The 24,662-nt window shown below is 27.3% G+C and overlaps 1 protein-coding gene across 3 annotated transcripts; it reads left to right on the top strand.

Annotated features, from left to right (window-relative positions):
* Positions 1-4,734: 4,734 nt before the first annotated feature.
* On the top strand, positions 4,735-22,937 carry LOC136084477 (mitochondrial basic amino acids transporter-like). Of its 3 annotated transcripts, none has more exons than XM_065804465.1 (5): positions 4,735-4,798; positions 5,143-5,184; positions 19,303-19,346; positions 21,987-22,065; positions 22,301-22,937. In XM_065804465.1, the coding sequence occupies exons 1-5, from the start codon at positions 4,792-4,794 to the stop codon at positions 22,873-22,875; spliced, it is 747 nt and encodes a 248-aa protein (XP_065660537.1). In that variant the 5' UTR covers positions 4,735-4,791; the 3' UTR covers positions 22,876-22,937. The 3 variants fall into 3 exon arrangements, with proteins under 3 accessions (XP_065660537.1, XP_065660538.1, XP_065660536.1); XM_065804466.1 differs by having other exon boundaries at positions 4,777-4,798; positions 21,987-22,067; positions 22,171-22,937; XM_065804464.1 differs by lacking the exon at positions 4,735-4,798 and adding an exon at positions 4,868-5,004 and having other exon boundaries at positions 21,987-22,067; positions 22,171-22,937.
* Positions 22,938-24,662: the final 1,725 nt, after the last annotated feature.

Raw genomic sequence — 24,662 nt, 5'->3', positions numbered from 1 at the left:
ATACGATTGCTGAAAAAATCAACGAATTTTTTGTTAACATTGGCCCTAATCTTGCCTCAAAAATTAAGTCTCCTAACATCTCATTCAAATCATACCTAAGTGATACCCAGAGCGAAATAAAATACAAAGATCTAAACTACGAAGAACCTAATGTTGCTCTAAATTCCCTAAAATTAAATAAAACTCCAGGTATCAATGATATCTGTAGTAGAGTAGTGGCAAATGTCTTTACAACGATAAATAAACCAATATTTGAAATTTTTAAGTCTTCGATTAAAACTGGAGTTGTAACAGACAAGCTTAAAGTAGCTAAAGTAGTACCAATATTTAAAACAGGTGAAACATACTTAGTAAATAATTATAGACCTATCTCAATACTCCCTACCTTTTCTAAGCTTCTCGAAAGAGTAATCTATAACAGATTGTATGAATATTTAATCCAAAATAAAATTCTAAATAAAAAGCAATTCGGTTTCCAAAAACAATATTCAACTGAACAAGCAATTCTAGATCTATATATGTGATTCTTTTAATAAAAAACAGTTTGTTCTAGGCATCTTTATAGACCTTTCAAAAGCGTTTGATACTGTAGATCATGATATCTTACTTAAAAAAATGGAAAGCTATGGGATAAAAAACATAACCCTTGACTGGTTCAAAAACTATCTAAGCAACAGACAACAATGTGTTTTTTCAGATAATTATAAACACTCAAAACTACAAAGAGTGTAGTGCGGTGTCCCCCAAGGTTCCATTCTTGGACCTCTTCTGTTTCTTCTATATATTAAATAAATGGATTAAATATATTGAAAATATAAGATTAAATATATGGTTGAAACTAAATAAATTATCACTAAATACAGAAAAATCAAAATACATACTGTTTCATTCCAAAAAATTAATATACCAACTATCCTTCCCTCGCTAAAAATAGATAAGGTAAACATTGAAAAAACAGAAACAACTAAATTTCTTGGGATCCTTATTGACGAAAATTTATCTTGGAAAGCCCATATAAGTACAATAAACACCAAAACTTCAAAAAATATTGGGATACTCTACAAAGTTAAGCCTATGTTGTCCCAACATAATCTTAAATCCCTTTATTTTTCTTACATCCAAAGCTATCTTACGTACGCTTATATTACATGGGTAAGTACACACAAACCCAAATTGAGTACTATTTATATAAGTCAAAAACACGCATCAAGATTAGTTTATAATAAAGATAAACTCACCCATGCTGAACCCTTATTGAAAACCTTAAATGCTATAAATGTTCACCAAATAAACATCTACCAAAATGTACTATTCATGCTCAAATACAAACTTGGACTAGTCCCATCGTATTTTTTAGATAATTTCTTTCAAGTTAACTCTAATAGATATATAACAAGAGCAACAGGCAACTTCATACTGCCTAAAAGAACAACAAATTTCTCACGGTTTTCTATTTCCTACCGGGGTCCGTACCTATATAACAAAATAATATCAAAAAATATAGAACTTAAAGTATTAAATAATCCTGCCAACTTGAAAAATAAATTAAAACACCTCATACTTAATATCAACAATTATATTGACATGTATTAAACTTAGCAACAAAATTTATACTAAAATATTTATGTGTGTCACTGACTGTATACTGTTTAACCACTTCTGATTATATATAAATGTAAAATAGACTTTATTTAACCACTTAAAGAGGTACTTTACAACCAATTTTTTTTAATTTTTACTTTAGGTGCCCCAAGAAGTCCGGAAGTGGAAGTGCACCGCGGAAGTGCATTTAACCAGGAAGTTCACGCCTCCTTCCTTACCGTGACGCGAAAATTTGTCCAGAGCTCGTTTCGAACCTGAATCTCCTGCTGATAAAGCATGTGCTCTAACCACTGCGCCACGGCTGCTGTGGTTAGAGCACATGCTTTATAAGCAGATTTATACTGTGGTTAGAGCACATGCTTTATAAGCAGAATAAACAATTTCAGTAGCATCAAATGTTCTTTTTAATTTTTCTTAAAAGTCGGGTCTCGAACTTTACTAATTCCTTAATTGAGGTTCAACCTGTTAAAAATTAATTTCATTTAAATCTTTATCTAAAAACTATTGCAGTATTTGTAATTGAGGTTCAACCTGTTCAAATTTAATTTCATTTAAATCTTTATCTAAAAACTATTGCAGTATTTGTAATTGAGGTTCAACCTGTTCAAATTTAATTTCATTTAAATCTTTATCTAAAAACTATTGCAGTAGCCCAAATTTCTTTTTAAGTAATGGTGTGACACATTTTACGCTAAAACATGGCATCATCCATGGGGAAGGTTCCGTTTTTCTGATTTTTTGGTCGACCTGTATTGGTAACTATTTTTGATGATTTGCCTTAATCTGTTTAAGAAAAAACAAGTTTTATAATAAATAACAAAATAAATGATTATCTTAGTCTATTGTTTTGTATTGTACCTAAATAAATGCACTATAAAAAATTCTGTTTGAAAAAACCGGAGTGATGATTCGATAAGTAAAATTGCTTTTTTACTTATCAATCACGCTTGTTTGTGTCTGTACATTTAAACGGAATCGACCCTACATTTTTCTTTTCAAATTGTATTTTTTAGAGCCACCTACTTCAACATAAATAAAAGACGCCCTTTATGAATTTATGAAACCCATTAAGAAACATAATTCATCAAATATACTATTTTACTTTTTAAATATTATAAACTTTTACATTAAATGCAAATAAGTTATTACTTTGGAAAGACCCAGAAGCCTGAGTATTCACAAGTATTTTCATTAGCATTTGTACCAGGATGTAAACCCTCTATTATTTGATTTTTGCTTGTAAATATAGAAATCTCTAAAGGTTGATTCGAGACCATCTCATTTATGTTTTTTTAATTTAAAGTTTTTGAAATTAAAGATAATTAAATAGAGTTTCAATACAAGTATTTTCATTAACAGTTGTACCAGCACTAATGTTTTTTCTCATTGTCTTTTTCGCTGAACATGTGAAAAACTTAGTAGTTGACTAGAACCTTCCAACTTATGCTTTGTTGCTTATTAAAATCCACATATTCTGGTTTAAAAATGTTATATATATATATATATATATATATATATATATATATATATATATATATATATATATATATATATATATATATATATATATACACATACATATACAAACAAAAATGTTTAACATGTGTTAATGCATATCACTAGCCATAGTCTGCTCGATAATAGACCCTTACCTTTATCAGCAAAAAAAAATATAATTTCTGCAATCAGATAGACTATGCAAGAAATTTTCTTGCTGGTTTCGGCTCATGTCATATTTTTTATACTGCTGACTTATTTTTGTATCTTCTAAAACAATTAAAAACTAATTTAACATTTACATAATAATTTTTATATATAAACAATTGATTTACAGATAAGTAAAGTTACTTACGGACAGTATTTTGCAACAAAGTATTACAAGATTTTGCTGTCAATATTGTCAATATTCAATATTGGTAGAGAAAGTTCATTCGATGAAGCATAGGTAGTATATTGGTGCAGCCTCGCTAACTCTAATTTTTTACTTTGAGGAAAGTCTTATTTACTACAATAAACTTGCGCTGATTCATTACCTTCCTTGTGTTCTGTCATATCATATGAATCATCTTTTGAATAAAATACTTAATTATTTAACCTTAAATTTTACTATAGATGCAATTTATGCATTGAATAAAAATATTAAATCACTTAAGTAGATTGAACAGTAAAATTTTTATATAGACATATTAAAATGTCCAAAATGTAAAAATATCCAAATGTTTGGAGCCATGGCTACAAAAGTTCAGAAAGAAAATACAATTAAGTTAACTCACATATGAAATCGATGTCACGATTTGGTTTTTTCTCTCTTATAAGTTTGCAATATCTATTTATATTAGACATTCTAAAACAAAAATAAATAAAAAAATTATACATAAAGGAGATAAATTTCCAGCTAAGGCTGATCGGTATTTTTTCATATATTCTTTCATATACTATGCTGAACATGTTCTTTTCATTTTGTTAAATTATTATTATTAATAGTATATCCTATAGCATTTAGTACACACGCATTAATATAGAAACAACACTAGATTTATCAAACATATAACAATAATAAGAATGCTAATAGTAATAACAATAATACTATTAACACAAAAAATGTGTTAATAGTATTATTGCGCCCGCGGCAGGTATGCCCCTTTAGCCCCTTCCTCTCAGCAACCCTTTTAATAAGTTTATTATTGAAACAACAATAAACTTATTAAAAGGGCTTTACCATCTTAATTTAAAGTGATTCACCACCTTAATTTTATTTTTGAACTTTAGCTTCTTAAATTAATGACGTAATCTAAACATGTCATTGTATTATATGAGTTGTGAGCTGCTGACTGCACTGAGGATAGGCGAGACCGCACTAAGGATAGGCGAGACCGCACTAAGGATTGGCGAGAAACAATGATTTGAGAGATTTTTCTCAACTCTAATTATATTTTCCCCAAAAAGAATTATATAAGTGATAAAATCTTATACAAATTCATATCTCTCAATAAATGCGTTATTCTTCTTCATAATTTTAATTATTAAAGTAAAAATGATTCATAACTCGAATTCGAATTGTAAAACAATTTTATTCTTTTATGTTTTCAATTCTTTTAAAAATTTATCTAAAAGAATTTAAAATATAAAAATATATTTCTTTTAAAAGTGTTTTATTTTTTCGTTTTAATAGATTTTCAACTAAATTACATGGAAGGTAAAATGATAAAAGACTATAAAAATTTTATCGCTGTTATTTTCGATCTGTTATTTCGTCTTAAGGCAAAAACACAAATATTATATAAAAGTAACTTTGTTTACCTTTTGAACATATTCGGTACATTACTTATTGAAATACTGCTTTAACAAAAACAAGTGCAAAGTCTTAGGTTTTCGCTCTAACGACTTACGCGCGCACAATAGGTGAAATATAAACAATTTAAGATATTATATTAACAAAATAAAGCATCGCATTACCAAGTTATTTTTAGAACTGAGAATTGTTCAACGTTCGGACAGAAAGCGTGAGCGTTAAAGTATTTTGTTGTTTTTTTATTGTAGCTACTATGAGTGCTGAAGGATTCTTTGCAGGCTGCGTTGGAGGTAAGACTTTAATATTTATTTTAACTAAACAAGTTTATATATATATATATATATATATATATATATATATTTGTTTAATTTATATTTATATTGTGACTATAATAATAACATAAAAGAAAATATTATTGTCAAAAAAACATTAGCTTTAGCGGAAACACATTTTATATAAATAGAAAAAAATTTTCGCTTTAGGATTAATAAGTTATGAATTTTCATGAATTTTGATATTGATAATTTGCCTTATGGAGAATATTTTAAAATGCTACGTCGTACTTTGTAATATAAGTTGTACTGATATTTTTCCTGTTCATAAGTTAATTTTAAGTTAAATGTTAAGTCTTTTCGAAAAAAATTAACGAAACCAATTATTTTTTAAAATATCTTTATAGAATAACCATATTTATCGAAGGACTCTATAATTAACAGATCACTAACAAGTTCATTTGTATGTGATTTTATATTAATTTTGTTTTATCAAAAGTAGGGGAAAGGCGCCTATGATGGCATACTTAACTTTGAAGCTTCATTATTCAGTATCCTGAAGACCAATAATAAAAGTTTTGATATGGATACATTCCTTGTTACATCTAGAACAATAATTACCCTGGAAGTTTTGATCAGTTTTATTTTTTTTATAAGTTATTCTTATTGTAAAAAAAAGCACAAGTATGCCATCATAGGCAACCACTGCTCCTATGATGGCATAGGGGAGGATGGGGCTAGTTAGGATCGAGGGTAACTTAATGATTTCATTTAACCTTAGAGTCTTCCCTCAGAACAGCCAGAAATTACTCGAAACCATCCTAATTTCCCATTTCATGCTACACACCAGCATTGTAAAATTGTGCGCATGCGCATAGGATATATTGCGTTTTACGTATTTTTTGGACCAAAAAAAAATTTTGGAGCATCGCTTTCTTTTAACTTTACTTAAAAATAAGTTTTTCTTATAAAAAAAAAAAGGTTTTCCCAACTCGTAAATATTTCAACACCCCCAACTCGTCAGTATCCCATCATGGGTAAAATTCATCATTTTCATTAAAACAAGCTGTGTCTGCTTTGTTCAAAAGATAAAATTAAAGTAACTATTCCACTAAATGCACAAAACTTGAATATAAAATGCATGAAAATTTCATTTCTGCACAGTTAATAGTAAAATCACAATCTTAAATATATGAAAGAAATAAAACTACAACAGCACATCCCAAAATCGATTTTTGTTGATTATAAAAACAATACTTGTGCACAAGGGACGTTTTTTCACTAAAACTAACGTAAAGTCAGTATAGTCATGTAGGTCTAATCATTTTTTTTACCAAAACCAGTTTTAATGGAAATATGACCGGTATGCCATCATAGCCGCTATGCCATCATAGGCGTCTTTCCCCTATACAAAAATCTTAGAAAATATTGTATTAGAAACTAGGTCCCGAAACAAATTATCTTTATGCCAGTGCCGCCACTGCTTTATGTACACTAGTTTTCGGCACCCTAATTCACCCATTTTTAAAAATTTCGGAAAACTAAAAAAAACTTCCAAGTTTTAAAAGGGTTTCTGAAATAAAGATAAGTTTTAAGACAAAATACAACCCAATGAAAAGCTTGCCCAGTTAGGTTGCCCACTAAGGTTGGGCCAATGTATGTAAATACATCGTAAACGTCGGCTGTTTTCTCCGATGCATATACAACTTTGATCCGATGTTAGTTTTATCGTATTTATATTAATGAAAACCTTAATAATGACGGATTAAAAATAGTTAGGAAAATTACATTGGTCTAACGTGTCGGGTGGACACGGAAAAATCCGGTCATTTTTAAATTGAGATTTCTCTAAAACCATAAATGTTTTTTATTTCATTTTTTTATATTAAATTTGTTTACATCAGTTAGGGTTTTAACTTAATTTTAAGGGGCTTGATGGGCTGTTTGACAAAAAATCAAATTTTATAGCGGGTTAATGCCATCATTTTGCAGATTTCTTTTTTCACCTTATTGGTGGCATTATTCTACTTTTTTTGGAAGTCTTTTTTAATTTTTGTTACTCCACCTGTCTAACGAAGAACTCGTTTAACAATTACCCAAAAATCTTGCGCTCTTCAGGATGATTTGGAGGATTCGCATCTTTAGAAACAATTTTCACATTATTATCTTTGCACCGCTGTAAAACTTTTTTAGAGCATTTAGAAGCTCAAGATCTGGCTAAAAGAGACATCGGTGTTTTCTCATAAAGTCTTTATTTGGGGCATTATTTGATGTAGAGATCGGCAGCCATGATTTTTTTAGTGACGAAACAAGAGGACTGCATACCACAGCTACATTTTGCTTTCCACACAAGGAACTTGGATGAAAATTTTTTACGTCAAATATATTTAAATTGATCATCGACAGGTTTACCTTTGTTTTCATAGTAAAACTGTTAACCAGGAAGTTGTGGAAAAACCAGTATTCTTGTTAAAATAACAAAATCTGAATAGTACACATTGGTATTTAAGTAATATTTGTTTACCTTACTTAAAACTTATTTTTTTTTAAATCACATTCTATTCTGCTTAAATTTAAGGCCAATACAAAAAACGTATAAATTGTTGCACGAACAAAATTTTTCAAAATGGGCATAAACGCATAAAAGTGAAATTTGCTGGCATTGAACTTAAACCTTGTATAACATTTTACCCCGGTCAAGGTTCTTTTTCAAAATTAAAAGCGGTAAAGGTTAACTATGGGGTTCAACTTGGTAAATGAAGCTTTTATTAATTATGTCTAAACTGACCTATGAACTTTTACAACCTCCAGAACCTCTTAAAGACTCAACATCATCACATAAATAAAAATAATTTTTTAATGGTTATTATTGGTTGTTGTTTTTAATTGTTATCATTCGTTGCGTTTTTTAATTAAGTACTCTTATAAATACCCGTCAACTTGTATATTTCATTCTGCCCAAATATGTGTGTAAAGTTTCTTAAGAAACTTTTTAAAAAAATTGTTTTATTTTTATATATTTAAATACACCTAAAAATTCTCTACAGCTTTAAAAAAATAAATAATCTTTTTCCCATAAAAGACAAAAAAAAAAAAAAAACTAAAACTCTTAACTATTTCAATTGGGTCTTTTCCAAAAATTGAAAAACTTCTCAATAAACGAACGATAATTATATCGAAGTGCTGCAACAAAAATAAATTTCTCTTTTAAAAATTACAAAGCTCGCTCAAACCTAACTAATTCTAACAGTTAATATTCTATTTAATACACCTATAAGCTAGCTAAAAAAAAACATTCGCAAGTATAGCTCTTGTAACGTATTTCATAATATAATTTTTATTTTTATATTTATAAATGACAGTGGCCAATGCTAGAGCTGACTTTTTAATTTTAATATTGAATCAATTCATTAGAATTCTTGTTTCGACAGACTACTTCGTGTGAATAATTTAGAGCCGACTTCTGCAGCATCGATTGTTAATTAAGACAAAGGATAGAACCAACTCCTGCACAATCGTCCATTTTAAAAGGTTTCATTTACAGCCGACCAATCAATTATACAGTAGTCTCTCGCCTAATTGCGCACCCAATTAGTTGCGCATCCAGTTAATTGCGCGTTTAGGCCCAAAATATTTGTGTTTCAATTTTTTACTTTTTTTTTGATAGTGTAATTAGATCAGAAAACGTAACTATTATTTTCCTGTGTTAAGTAAAAAACTAGTTTTTATCATAAATATTTTGAGATAATGATTTTATCAGAATGTAAATAGGTAAATGATAAATCTTGTTTTAAACAGATAATAATAAGTTTTAACGATTTATCAGTCAAGTCTTATTCCAACTTTTTTATCCTCACTTCTTATGGCTAAAGGCAAAGGAAAAAGATTATCAGAAGATCAACGAGTCGAAGATTGTTTGTCTCTCGAAGAAAATAATGATAATGCAGTTGCTATGGATAACAATTCTGATGAAGAAGAAGCTAATAATGATGGGATAGACGATGGTACAGACTTCTTAGGTTTTGAACTTATACATTTATCTCTGATCGATATTGGCAAGCAATTAAAATGTCAAAAAGCTAAAGCAATTTTAAAAGACGACAACGATAAATTAATGAATAGCTACGAACAACTATCATCAAACATACGGTCAGTAATTATGAAAATTAAACGAGAAAAGCTGCAATATGCGTATCAGCCTACAATTCATGACTTTTTCCGTCATGCATAATATATTTCTTAATAAAGATTTGTTAATATAGTTAATAATTTTGTTTGCTAAATTTTTTCTTATCTTTTTCTTATTTGCGCACTCCTAGTTAATTGCGCACCGCAGGCCTGTTTCAATTTGCGCAATTAAGCGAGAGACTACTTTACACCTAAATTAAAAACTATATTTTATTCAATATATTTTTGCAACTTGTTAACCCTTTATTGTCCATGAGACAATAAGTCATTTTCAAGGGTTAACAAGTTGCAAAACTATATTTTATTCAATATATTTTTGCAACTTGTTAACCCTTTATTGTCCATGAGACAATAAGTCATTTTCAAACGATTCAAGTCATAGGGATACCTTTACTTTGAATCAAAGACTATCCTCTTTGCATTTGACTGTTTTTGTTGTTGTTATGCAAAATATCATTATTCTTTTTAAAAATTATTATTTTTAAAATAAAAAGTAGAATTTATTTATTGCTTTTATTTAAAAATAAAAACAGGAAATATATTTTAGATTATTCTAGATTTGCCATTTACTTTCTTACCAGCATCTGTGTAGATTTGGAGTTAAAAAAGTGATCTTTTTATTTATAACTTTACATAAAGTTATTTTAAACTTTTTTATTAATATCTAATTGTTTTTTTTTTTTTTACTAAAGAAGTTCGAAAATGGAAAACAATAATATAAAAGTACCGCTAACAAAAATATCAAAAGTTTTTACAGCGAAGTGTACAGCGGAAAAAAAAAATACAGTTTTTACAGCGAAGTGTACAGCGGAAAAAAAAATACAGTTTTTACAGCGACGTTTACAGCGGAAAAAAAAATACAGTTTTTACAGCGAAGTTTACAGCGGAAAAAAAAAGCGAAAAATAACAATTTTTTTAAATTAAGTTTTTAATTTAATTTAAAAAAATTTAATTAGGTTAGGTGTCACTCGTATATTTAAAAACAAGTCATTGGAGTCACTAGTTTTTAACTGTACGAGTTATTGTTTATTACCTTAATAAAAATAAACAAATAAAGCAAAAAACTTATGTATTTTTGTGCGCTGTTTGCATTGTCTGTTGTTGTTTTTATAGACATTCTTGTATATATGTAGTTTGTTCATTAAACATTGTATATTGGTCATATTGTAATGTTTTTTTTATTCAATGATTGTGTTTTCTGTATTTTTTATTATTTTTTACCTTTTAGTTTGTTTAATGTAGGTCGAACATTTTAAAGTTGTATATATTTTTTTTTAAACTGTATATCTAAATGCGTATGTAGACTTTTGTATGTAAGTGTATGTAGGCGCGTATGCGTACTTCTGTATGCATATGTATGTGTATTTATATCTGTATATACATGTGTGTGTATTTATATCTATATATCTGTATATGTGTACATGTATGTTTGTGTATGCATGTAACATTATTAAATTTTTTCATTTTTTGAAAGCTTTTTTTTTTTTTTTAATGTTTTTTGTTAATTTTGATTTTTTGATAGTACTGCTTCTGTTAATGTTAAATAATATTTTCTTATTTTTAATCTTTTTTGGTATTGTTATTTCTATTATAATTATTTTTATCATTGGTATTGTTATTTTTTCCTATTTTCTTGATTTCTATGTAAATAATTGTTTTATGTGATAGTTGTTACGTTTTATCATTTTTTCTAACTGCTTGTAACTGTCTAACTTTGTATATATACTATTTTGTTTATAAAAACAAATAACTTACTTTTATTTTTATTATTAGTATTGTATCATTATTATTAGTAATATTTTTTTGTTTTTTTGTAATTCTTATAAGAATCACAACACAAATTTTATTCATTTTCATTATTTTCTTAACCTCTAAAGTTTCTAATATGCATATGGACCCTTTCTACAGCAGGTTGAAAATTCCACGTCCAGATTTTTTTTTGTAAAATACTTTTTATAGATTTTTGAATTTTAATTATTCAAAATGATTTTTTGCTCCCCTTGACGAAAACCCTGTCAGTTATTCCATGTTTTTCTTCGATTTAAAAAAACGAACACGTTGCAACTTTTAAAAGTTCTTGATAAACAATACAACAACAACAAGATATTTATTTTCCTCAAAATTTACAATCATACAATTACAATAATATATTAATAATAATAATAATAATAATATGAATATAAATAATAATAACAATAAAAATAACAATAATAATAATAATAATAATAACAATAATAATAACAATAACAATAACAATAATAATATCAATAATAATAACAATAAAAATAATTAAAATTAAAATAAGAATAAGAGTATTTATAATATTATAATGACAAAATCAAAATATAATTATTAAGAATAAATATGAATAATTGATTGAGGAAGGAGTCACTCATGCAAAATCCTGATTAAAGGAGTGACACCAAATAATTATATTAATAATATTAATTTTAAAAATAATAATAATAACAATAATAACTTTATTCATTAATAGAGCAAAAGTAACAGCAAAAATAATAGTAATTATTAGAGTTGTTAACCGGAAGATTTCGTACAATTCCGGAAAAATAAAATTCTTTCAGAAAGATATTGAGAATTAAGTACTTTTTTTTTTCGTACCAAATTTTAGGAAACAGAAATAACCGTCGATGTTCATTTCCCAAATGCTAATTACGAAATGTAGACTTTCGCAAGTTGATTACGAAATAAAACTATTACGCTGCATACTACATATACAAGCTTACGTCATAATTGGCGCTTACGGAAGTCGTAACCCCCACTAACTTTCCTAACCTTTCTAGGTCACTGTATATATATATATATATATATATATATATATATATATATATATATATATATATATATATATATATATATATATATATATATCTTTTAAAATTTTATTCTTGTTATACGATATTTATATTTTTTAAATTTGATTAAAACGGCTGCGTATAAACATTTTGTTTTAACCCCTTAACTGTGGCGTAATTTTAAAAATCACGTTGTTATTTACGGCAAAATATTTTTGTTAACGATTTCTTTAAACTGTTTAATTAATTTTCGTTTAGTACGCCGAAAATTGCAAAAAAAAAAAAAAAAAAAAAAAACCTAATAGCATTTAACATTTCTTGATAATATCAACGAGGTACTAAATTTTATAGGCAACATAAAAATAAAACAAAGATTTGTAAGACATTTAAAATATAATAACAAAAGTTCAATTATTTACAAAAACCTTTAAGTTTTTCTTTTGTATGGTAAATTTTAAAACAAGGCACAACACACAAACCAACATTACAGTCTTGACACATATATCGGGTATCTGATCTAATCTTGTTTTCAGAGCAGACAACACACCTTCTACTTGGTTTCATATTTTTTTCTGTTGCTGGTATAGCATCAACAAAATGACGCTCTATTAATCTTAAAGGAGAAGGTAATACTCGAGTTCGACTTCTTTTTTTCTCGATGGATTCATGGTATTTAACAATGCTTTCTTTGATAATGGACTCTCTAAACTGTAAGGATGTCATATTAGGTGATAACTTATTGTTTATAATATTTGCATTGAATGCACAAACGCTAATCAAATGCATAAAAATCTTTTTGTATCATTTTTTAAGTCTTTTTCTTTCGGATTCATATGTTGTCAACATTTGATCAGATCGGTCAACACCACCCATGTTTTTGTTATATTCATGTATCACTAGAGGAATATTTTTTTCTCTGCCAGTTCTATTAACAGTGATTGTATCATTTTGAACACAGGTACTCAGCATGTGCACATCTTTCTTGTCTCTCCATTTGGTACACATTATATTTGTTTTAGTATCATATCGAACTAAAGTATCACCAATTTTAATTTTAGCATTCTTTATATCCTGCGGTAACTGTTTGCGATTATTACGTAATGTACCAATGCAATCAGTATTATGATCCAGCAATACTTTGCAAATTTCATAAGATGTATACCAATTATCAATGTGTAAACAATAGCCATTACCAATTAAATTATCCATTAGAGTAATAACAATTTTAGTAGCTTGATATTTGTATTTTTTCAAGTCTGGTGCAAAACTTTCAGTCATTTCCTTACCAGTGTACAAAAAACAATTCCAAATATAGCCAGTAGCTGATTCACATAATGCAAAGGACTTCATTCCAAATCTGGAACGCTTGCTTGGAATGTATTGTTTCCAGCTTAAATGACCTTTCCAAAGCAGCAGTGATTCGTCTATTGATATATTTTTATTTGGTATATACAGAGTTTTGAATTTGTTTACTAGGTAGTCATAGATCGGTTTAATTTTTGCTTTTTTACAGAAATGTATTGGCAAACTACTGTTATCAACAAAATGAAGAAACTTCTCAATAAGACAAAACCTATCAAAAGACAATACTTTTCTTATTAGTGGTGTGTCAAACAGAGGGTTTGTTGAAAAATACATAGCATGTGTTGGTTTCCATAAGATTCCATGATATAAAATGAATGCTATATAGAGCCTGATGTCGTTTCTGCCTAAAGGTATCCATTTTTGAACTCGGGATTTATCTTTAATTATATTATTTTTACGATATTGTACTGCGAAAAGGTTACTTTGCTCGACAATAAGATCAACGAGGTCGTCTGTTACAAATGCTTCAAATATAGTAAGAGGAGTACTATTAACTATAAAACTTGGATGAGGTCCCGCATTACCCTCAAATTTAGCAAAATTTGCTTTATAACCGTCTATTTTAACCCAATTCGGTTCATCGTTTGTATTATCTTGTTCTAATTGCATTACATCAGTGTCAAGAAGGTCAGTTTCATTATCATCATCTGCTGATGATGAGCAAATTATTTCTTCTTCTGTAACAGATTTTACTGAACCTTCATTAGAAGAACCATCATTAGAACTAATATCAGATAATTCATCGCTTTCTCCCATGTATTCAATTAGATCTTGAACAGAATAATTACTTCTTTTAGGGTAAGATTTTCTAGCCGAAGCCATGTTTACTTTTCCACTAAACTAAAGCATTGTCATATAAAGCTATTAGCTATATTTTGAAAAAACTCTAGAGTATAAAATGAAGACCATACTATTGTTAAAAGCTATTAGATAACATAAATAACAAACTTGCTTTTAACTTATCATATCTGATCTGTTGTTTAACTCAAGTAAAAAACGGAAATATCCGTCAGTCACAAACGGTGCAACAGTTCCAAAATGCGGAAATATCCGTCAGACACATATAAGCCTACAGTTCCAATAAACGGATATATCCGTGAGACACACGTAGAGCTACACCCTTGAAAGACGGATATATCCGTCAGACACAGTTAATGGGTTAAATATATTTCGATGTAATTATATATTTACACAATATTTCGCTTACACAATATTTCAAACACAACACAATATTTCGTACACTATTTTTCAACACAATATTCATTCACTATCATTCATTCACTATTATTCACTATTATACACATTATTACACTATTATACACTATTATTCACTATTATTTCAACACAATATTTCACAAACGCAACACAGTATTTCAAAGTTTATACGCAGCCGTTTTAATCAAATTTAACAAATATATATATATATATATATATATATATATATATATATATATATATATATATATATGTATATATATATATATATATATATATATATATATATATATATATATATATATATATATTTATTTATTAACAAATATATATATATATATATATATATATATATATATATATATATTTGTTAACAAATATATATATATATATATATATATATATATATATATATATATATATATATATATATATATATATATATATATATATATATATATAAATTAGTAAAAACACTTATCTAACTTTTATCTTCGACAGCATGTTTCTCCATCAGTAGATTCATCAGGAAGGCTTTCTGATGAATCTACTGATGGAGAAACATGTTGTCGAAGATAAAAGTGAGATAAGTGCTTTTAGTAATTTATTCCTCTGTTCTTAAAGAACATTGAGCACTCTATTTGTAGAATACACTGGCATAATTTATATATATATATATATATATATATATATATATATATATATATATATATATATATATATATATATATATATATATATATATATATATATATATATGTATATATATATATATATATATATATATATATATATATATATATATGTATATATATATATATATATATATATATATATATATATATATATATATATATATATATATATATATATATATATGTATATATATATACACACACACACAGATATATATGTAAAAACTATTGAAGAATCATTTAACAACATTTATTTATTTAAATAATAAATAATAACACTTTTTTGTATAACAGTTTAATGAATGCTTTCGAATCTATTCCGTAAGCGCACATTCCGAAACGCTCCTTCCTGTAAGGAACTATTTCGCAAGTATTCTTTCGAAATGATTTGTTTCGCAAGTTGCTTTTCATAAAGGGTTTTTACGGAATAATAATTATTCATTTTTTTCGTATAATGCGTTACGGAAGGTTAAAGTTGCTATTGCGCATGAACAACTTCCGCAATAGCAACTTGAAATACTGAAAATAAAAATGTGAAATTTTTTCAAGTTTTTGTTAACGGCGAACAACCCTAGTATTTATAATAATTGTAATAATAGTAGTAATAATAAAAACAGCAGTAATGAATAATGAAAGTAATAAGAACTAATGACAAAAACAATAAAGTTTCTATAGAAATAGTAAGAAAGAAAAAAAAAAAGAAAACTAAAGGAAGTTAAAAATGTTAAAAAATTAAAATTTTTTTAGAAATTGTTTAAATTTATTTTGTTTTAAATAAAGAAATAAAGAAATTTTAACTTTTCAAACTCATTCACAATGCATACAAGACTTCGATTCCATTCACTGATGTGTAATTGACTACTTACCATACGTCAAAGTTTTAAAGAGAGGCACTTTTAGTTTTCCATTATTGATGTTTCTAGTTTAGTGTGAATGTATAAATCAAGTTTCAGTGAAGAAGGTTGTAATAGGGGAAGGTAAGAATTTAGGTAGGAATTTCAGATTTTTTGAAGAATTTTGAAGTTTTTGTACTATTATTAGAGTTGCCAATTTGTCCCCAAACTTGACAACAGTAGTTGAGATAAGATAGAAAAATTGCAAAATACAGAATATTTAGGGTAGTTTTATCAACATAATGGCGATTTATTGAAGGCATGCCATTAGCTCAATTAAGTTTTTTACGGAGTGCATCTATATGAAAATTCCATGAGAGGTTCGAATTTATAAAAATACTGAGAAATTTAACAACGTGTGTTGGATATAAACGTCTATTATTAATTTTAATTTTAGTTATATGATTGCTGTGTAAAATTTTTTGTCTTAAAGATGAAAAAAGTAGTAGTTCAGTTTTTTTCAAGTTCAGAGAAATTAAGTTTGTATTAAACGCTTTTTGTAAGTCGATAAAAACACCACCAACGAAATGACCAGTACCCAGTGCCTTTTTTATTTTTTTGGTTATACTTATTAAAGCGTGGCAAGTAAAATATTTTGATCAAAATCCAAACTGAAATTCATTTAAACTGTTAAAGGAATTCAAAAATGAGTGTAATCTAGAGTACATTAGTTTTTCAAGGAGCTTGCTAATGTTAGAAAGAATTAAAATTGGTCTATAGTTAGTGCATTAGAGCTTTGAGCCATTTTTATATACTGGAATGACACAAGATAGTTTCAAAATGACAGGAAAAATTCCATTTACGAAGGAGATATTAAATAGCTTAGAGAGAATGTAAGAAAATTCAGAAATCAATAAGAATATTTGTGGAGATGCTGTTAGGACCTATTGATTTTCTAGGTTTTAATTTAGATATAAGTGATGAGATTTCAGAATGGTTTGTTGGAGATGTTAGTAAACTATGAAGGTTTTTATTTTTTTTATTTTTTATAGCTAATGTAAGATGAGTGAACTTTAGAATTAAGTTTATGAGATACATTTGTAAAAAAGTTGTTGAATTCTTCGCAAACTAGAGTTGGTCAATTACATCCCCACCAGAATATTTAGCACATTTTTGTAAATACATTTTGTCAAAAATTATTTTTTATTTTTTTATTTTTTATTTATTTCATTTAATTTTTCAGTTTACATTTATTACATGTCGTATAAAGTTGACATCTTGAAGATCATACTGATCTTGTCGCCAGAACCATATAAAAATTTAAATATAAATATATTATACAAGTAGTTAAAATCAAAATAGCAATCTAAAATAATTGAAATAATAAATGCTTAAAATATCTCAAAAATATTTAATATATTATGCATTAAAAAAATGTATTCTTTAACTTATTTTTGAAAACTGGAAAAGACCCAGTGGGCACAAGATGTAAAAAAGACGTCTTTTGAACGTCTTTTGAACGTTTTGGACGTCTTTTGAACGTTCAAAAGACGTCTTATTTAGGTCCTGTGCCCACTGGGGAGATTGACAAACCGAAGCTGGGCTGAACAACTTTATACCGAAGTTAAGGTGCTCGATAAGTTATACAAAATTGGTTAAACTTCGTTTAACAAAAGGGTTAGTTAAAATAGTTATTATTTCGCAAACTATATTTATTTTTGCCTTAAGGGTGCATATATCTTTAAAAACATTTAATAGTGGGTTATTCATTCAACAAAACGTTAAACATAAAGTATTATAATTGTTAAGTTCATAAACATTTAAAACATTCATATCTTTAAATAGAAGTTTCGTATTGGAAAAACGATTTGAAAAATATATTACGCTTATTGCATCTTTATTATAATTATAAGATTATTTGGTTCGTTTTTCATAGAGCAACATTCTCACAACTTATGGAATTTATTTAACCTGATTCACCAGCCACTGAAAAAAAGTTTCATTGTCAGGAAAGGTTTTTTAACTACGTGACTTCTTTGGTACGGATATCACTGGAGGAGAGGTAGTTTCTATGGTGGCTGGGTATATTGTTTGAACAGGATTCTGGTTACAAATCAAACAATATCATTTTACTGATGTTTTTTTATGTATTAAACTTTTTAGTTGTGTTTTAAACATATCATAAATGATTTGATGATATAGTACAAATATCAGTCCAGAAAACTATAATTAACAAAAGAGATACAACCAATAACACTAACACTAACAAGTATTAACCAAACCCCCCTCAATTTGAGGGGGTTTCACCCGTTATTATTTTTATTTTGTTTCTGATTTAACTAAAGCAAAATTGTATCCTGTGCTAGATTTTATCCTGTGCTAACTTATCAAAATATAAAAGGCAAATGTTAAAATACTTTTAGAAAGTTTGTCCACACAACAAATTGTTGTTTTAATTTTATTTTTCAACAATTTAAGTTTTTTCACTGTTTTTATTAATGTTGAAGTTTTTTCACTGTTTTTATTAATGTTATTATTATTTTTGATTACGGTTTTTTACTTTTATTTTTTGTAAGCCAACCATAAATTACGTCACGCAATTTTAAACCGCTTTTGACACTCCCTGCCACCAAAACTCGTCACAACATCGTAATTCTTTAGTAACAAATCTCGTACGAGTCGTCACAAAATCACTAGCCCCCTCCCCTGCCCTAGATGTGACAATTTATAGAAGACCCCTCAGATTTTTCATACCCAGTTGAAAAAACTTGTTTTCTCATACCCAGTTGAAAATATTTTACATAAAAAAAGACGGTCGTTGATTAGTTGATTGGTGAAGAAAAAAATGTGCAACAATCTTTCGTTTAAAAGTTTAAAAAGCAATTGTTTTAAAAACATTATTTTTAAATAAACTCAATTGGAGATTTTATTTTAAGATTATTTATTAGTCAAATGAATAACTAATGTTTTGTCATTTTTCCAATAGTTTTTTTTTACTTTCAAAAATTATCAGTTTTTTAATATTAGGTTGCGCTGGTATACTTGTTGGACACCCTTTAGACACTGTAAAGGTATAGTTTTATAAGTTTAAATTTATTTTTAAAAAATGAATAAAATAATAATAGTAGTTTTATACATACATATATATATTTTTTCATTTTTAAACTGTTGTATACTAACTTTTTTCGTATTTGCAATTTTAGGAAACTTTTTCCACAAATAAGGTCCACGATATTGAATATGTAATTTGTTTTGAATTATATTTTGGAACAATGTAGTTTTTATCTGAAAATTTTGTCGGGTATTTATGCACTACTTTTTCAAAATAGGACTGAAATATTTTAGAAGATAGTCCTATCTTTATGAATGAACATTAAAACTTGGTGTAAGTTGATTTTATAAACGTTTAATGCACCTAGTATACGCAGAAGAGGCTCGCATGGTACAATTTTATAAGTTCCAAATAATATTCTGCACGCATGTTTTTGTTTACTGTACAATTTTTTTAATTTTGTATGATTTGTACTTGCCCATGCAATATTAAAATAGATCAAATAACAATGAATGATAGAAAAATATAAACTTTTTAAAGATTTATTTTTTAGAAATGGTTTAGCCCAATATATCATGGCAATATTTTGTGATATTTTTTTAATGATTTTATATGATCGCTCCAACGTAAATATTCATCTAATATTACGCCCAAAAAGTTAACTGCAGTTTCTCTTTTAATGTTAACTCTATTGATTATTAGATTTGGCAGTTTAATGGGAATATTTTCTAATTTATTTACTATATTAAATAAAATAAATTTGGTTTTATCCACATTTAGAGACAGTTTATTATTTATAAATCATTCATTAACCTTACCCAACTCTTTGTTAGCTGTTTCAAAAGGTGTTTTAATACTTCTGTCGAAATAAAAAAGATTGGAGTCATCTGCAAAAAGAATACAATTTAAGAAGTCTGTTGCTAAACTTAAATCATTTATATATACTAGGAATAATAAGGGTCCTAAGATAGAGGCCTGGGGAACACCACAAGTTACAACATATGGAACTGTTTGTTTTTGCTCATATTGGATGAATTGCTTTCTATTGGTCAAATAGATTTTGAATCAAATTAAGTTATTATTTTTTACTCCATAATATTCAAGCTTTTTTATTAGTATGTTGTGGTTTACAGTATCAAAAGTCTTTGACAGATCAATGAAAACTCCTAATGTAAAGTAGTTAGTACATAATTCGTTTGTTATTTGATTGACTATTTCAACCACTGCATGTTCAGTGGAACATTTTTTTTTTAAAACAAACTGTTTTGAATACAACATATTGTTTTTAATAAATAATTAAATAGTCTGTTCTACATTATTCTTTCGAGCAATTTTGAGAAACGCGGTAATATAGGTATAGGTCTATAAGAAATAATAGAGTCATGTATATATATATACAGATATCCAGGCGATCCTTCGGGACGCCTCTGGCTCTACCAACACTCTTTAAGGGCAGTCAACACAGTTATAAAGGGTGTTATAGGAGAACGTTGTTGATTAGTTTTTTTAATATTTTTTATATATATTTTAAATAGAATTTACCGGTGTTAGATTTTTAAAGTAAATAAAATAAGCAAATTAAAAAAATTAACAAATACCTTCTTTATGTAATTTCTCAACAATTGTGTATTCAATTAAATTTGTGTTTTGAATCAAAAAATTAATAATAATTTTTTTAGCATTCTTGAACACAGTATTTGGATCTTCATTTTGATGTCATGCCACTAACCATAAGTGCGAGACGCAATTGGTGGTAAAGTTTTGTCTGAAAATAGTCAGCTAACCAAATATAATATATAATGCATAGATTATAGACTTTTTTTTTTACATTTGTTGTAAAATGGGTAAAAAAGCAAGCATCTCAAAGTAGCTTAGATTTTTTGTAGAGACAAAGTTTTTAAACAAAAAGCAGCAAGATTTTTTTTAATAAGTGACTCACACGATATATAGAAACAGGTTTAAATCTTGCCAAAATACAAAATGCACCCTAGTAAAGAAGAAAGTACACCCAAGAGTCAATTACTTGCTTAAAAATATTCCTTTTTTTTCACTGCAGTGTCTCTCCTGACCTAAAAACTATTTGCTGTTTGTATTTAATTTTGAATTAAAATCCTATAGGTAAGTCTCAAAGTTTCTCCTCTTTGCAAGAAATAGGAATAACAGGTTTTGCATAATAACCATGTTTTGCAGCATTTAGCAAACGCTAGAAAACACGGAAAACCAATAATAATTTTTCTGGGTATCTGCCGGATCCAATTGAATATTTTCGAAGGGTGGATAAACGTTAAGTGAGTGACTTGCATCCTACATTGAGGTCAAGTTGATCTCAAAATTGAAGCTAGTTTGAGTAAAGAAAAAAACACCAGAATGGTGTAATTTGTTTTATCATTATAGCTTTAGTCATATTTGCAACATAGGTAAAAAAGGGCTGTGTGCTTTATAATTAAACACACTTCTGCAGTGCTTTCAAAAGACTTTCTTAACCAGAAGAAAAAAAAATTTGACAATTTTTTTATTATTTTGTATTAAAAGTTTTGAAAGTTATAAAGGTGTTATAGGAGAACGTTGTTGATTAGTTTTTTAATATTTTTTATATATATTTTAAATAAAATTTACCGGTGTTTTATAATAGTTTAATAACAGTATAATTAATATTTAGGTTCGAATTCAAGCACAACCCGTTCATAGAAGTTACAAAGGCATTCTATACTGCTTAAAAAATCTTGTCCGATCCGAAGGTGTACGTTTTATATTATTTGCTTACATAAAACTCCCATATTTAAATAATTTTCACAGTTTCGTGCTGCTGTTTTTTATTGTGGTTTAATTTATTTATTGTTTAGTTTTTTGGGTTGTACAAAGGTTTAACTCCACCATTGTTAGGATTGTCAGGACAAAATGCGTTTCTATTCGGAGTTCATTACACGATATTAAATAATTTAGGAAGTAGCTTTTCCAACGAATTTTTTTCAGGATGTATGACTGGAGCATTACAAACGTTTTTATCGTGTCCAATTGATTTTGTGAAGATTCAACTTCAGCTTCAGGCAATAGGAATTCGAAAAAAAAAAGTTCATAAAGAGATGCTCGGTCCTCTAGGTGTATTGTCTTGTATTTACAAGAAACATGGTATCACTGGTTGTTTTCGTGGGTTTACTATCACACTTATACGTGACTGTCCAGGGTATGGTGTGTACTTTGGTAGTAACTATTATTTTTGTGAATTGTTTAAACAAAACGACGGATCCTCAGCTTCTCCAATGTCTTTGCTCATTGCTGGAGGTTTAGCCGGAACAATTTCTTGGGCTGTTTGTTATCCTGTTGATGTTTTAAAAACTCTTATACAAGCAGACGGTCACTTACCTCACAATGAACGTAAAAGCATGATGTATTATGCAAAAAACTTATATATTCAAGGTGGATTTTCCGCGTTCACACGGGGAATAAACACAACTTTGCTGAGAGCTTTTCCAGTTAACGCTATTGTATTTTTTACAGTATCACTTATTACTAAAAAACTCAACGCTAATGCAACCTCATTAACATGACATAAGACTTTTACTCTAAATTTTGTCGAGGTATTTTTTATATATTCTTTAATTAAAAAGTTTTTAATGTGTATTTATATAGGTAGGCTTTGAAAATTATATTTTTCAACTAAAAAAAATATAAGTCGAAAAATATGACCAATAATCATCAACCGCGATGCTTTCATGATTGTTGAGGTATCGAAGCATTAAGGTTTTTATGCTTTGTCGTGCTTTTAGTAAAAATAAATTTAAAAATTTTGCTTTTTATTAGTGTTATTTTGAAAATTCTTTTTGTTGTCCAGAAAGTTTTATTTTAGACTAACTTATTTTTTGTTTTTAAATTTTTTTTTTGTAAAATATAGACTGTTATAACAATTCTTTTTATGTTTTGACTCAAAATAAAAATTAAAGAAAACATCTTTGGTTGTGTTAATTAAAATTAACACAAAAATTAAATTAAAGAAAACAACTTTGGTTAGCAACAAAAGTTTTATTTTTTAAAATCATGTTAACGCTGATAAATACATCAAGTTTTGCAAGTAAATAGCATCGTACTTTTCCAATTATTCCACATTTATTTAAAGTTTATTTTCAATACAAATAAGACATTTTTTTTTATTTGACAAATATAGTGAGGTAATGGGAGAAAATTCAATTGTACAATTTGGACAAAAAGTCAAAACTTTTTGAGGATTTGTAATCGAATAAAGTTTTAGAGGGGAAAGGGGTCTTGGTCAATAATATCATGCATTTTAAGTTTTAGAACTGTAGGAGATGAGAATTATTATTTTTTTAAAAAGTTTTTTTAAATATTGAAATTAACAGAGAGTCATTTAATTTCAATAACTTGCTCTTTACTTGAATATTGGAAGAAAAAAGCCAGCACCTATTGATAACCAACTTACACTAGTTGAGTTTATTATCAATTTATAAAATGTTTTAGATCGTTATACTAAGATTTTATTTATATGAACAATATGTAAAATGCTTATGATATTAATGCTTATTTTATATTTTCATTACTGATTGTATTCCTGATATCTTGATATCCTGATATAAGAGAAGACTCTTCAGAAAAAAAAGTCGAAATTAAAGATTACTTTTTATGGTTCTTTTTTGGCTATGAGTCTACTCACTTAAAACAAAAGTTTTAATTAGCTAACTAACCATTTGCTTCAACGCTAAAACAGAAGTAGTCAAGGGTATGATAATGGGTAAAATATGAAAAGAAAGATTATTCGGTTACAAAAAAGAATTTTAAAAATCAATTTCTTTAGCATTTGGAAATAACAACAGCTATAACTTAAGTTTCGTAATAAGTGACTATGCACAGTCTTCAGCAAAATCGATCGTTTTGTTTGGTATTCGATTGGAATTGTTGTTTGGTATTCTTCTTCGATTGTTGACTTTATTCTCAGATTCAGTGAATTGGTGAGAAAATTTAATCGATCACCTTATAGTTTTGTATTAAAAGATACTGTGTCGCATGCGATGGCAAGCAAAAATAAACTGTGCCAAAGCCATTTAATATCAGGTTGGTCAGAATGAAACTGCACATGAATCAATTATAGCAGCAGAGCAATTGAAAAGTTGTCTTCTTTTTAATTGTTTGGTATGACGTTTATTTTTAAATCAATATTGTTATTAAAAAAATAGTTTGCGTAAACCATCAACATTGATTTAGGAATCATATATTTGGATAATATATAAAGCAGATTAATCAATCAAGTTGAAAACTTCTATCCAAATTTCAGACATGAGAACACATGTAAAAGAGCTTCACGTCTAATCTTAGTTTTTATTTT

This window comes from Hydra vulgaris, chromosome 09 (genome assembly GCF_038396675.1).
Source record: "Hydra vulgaris chromosome 09, alternate assembly HydraT2T_AEP".
In the NCBI taxonomy this organism is placed as follows: Eukaryota; Metazoa; Cnidaria; class Hydrozoa; order Anthoathecata; family Hydridae; genus Hydra; species Hydra vulgaris.
The sequence above is the reverse complement of the archived record's forward strand: the minus strand, read 5'-3'. Positions and strand labels throughout refer to the sequence as shown.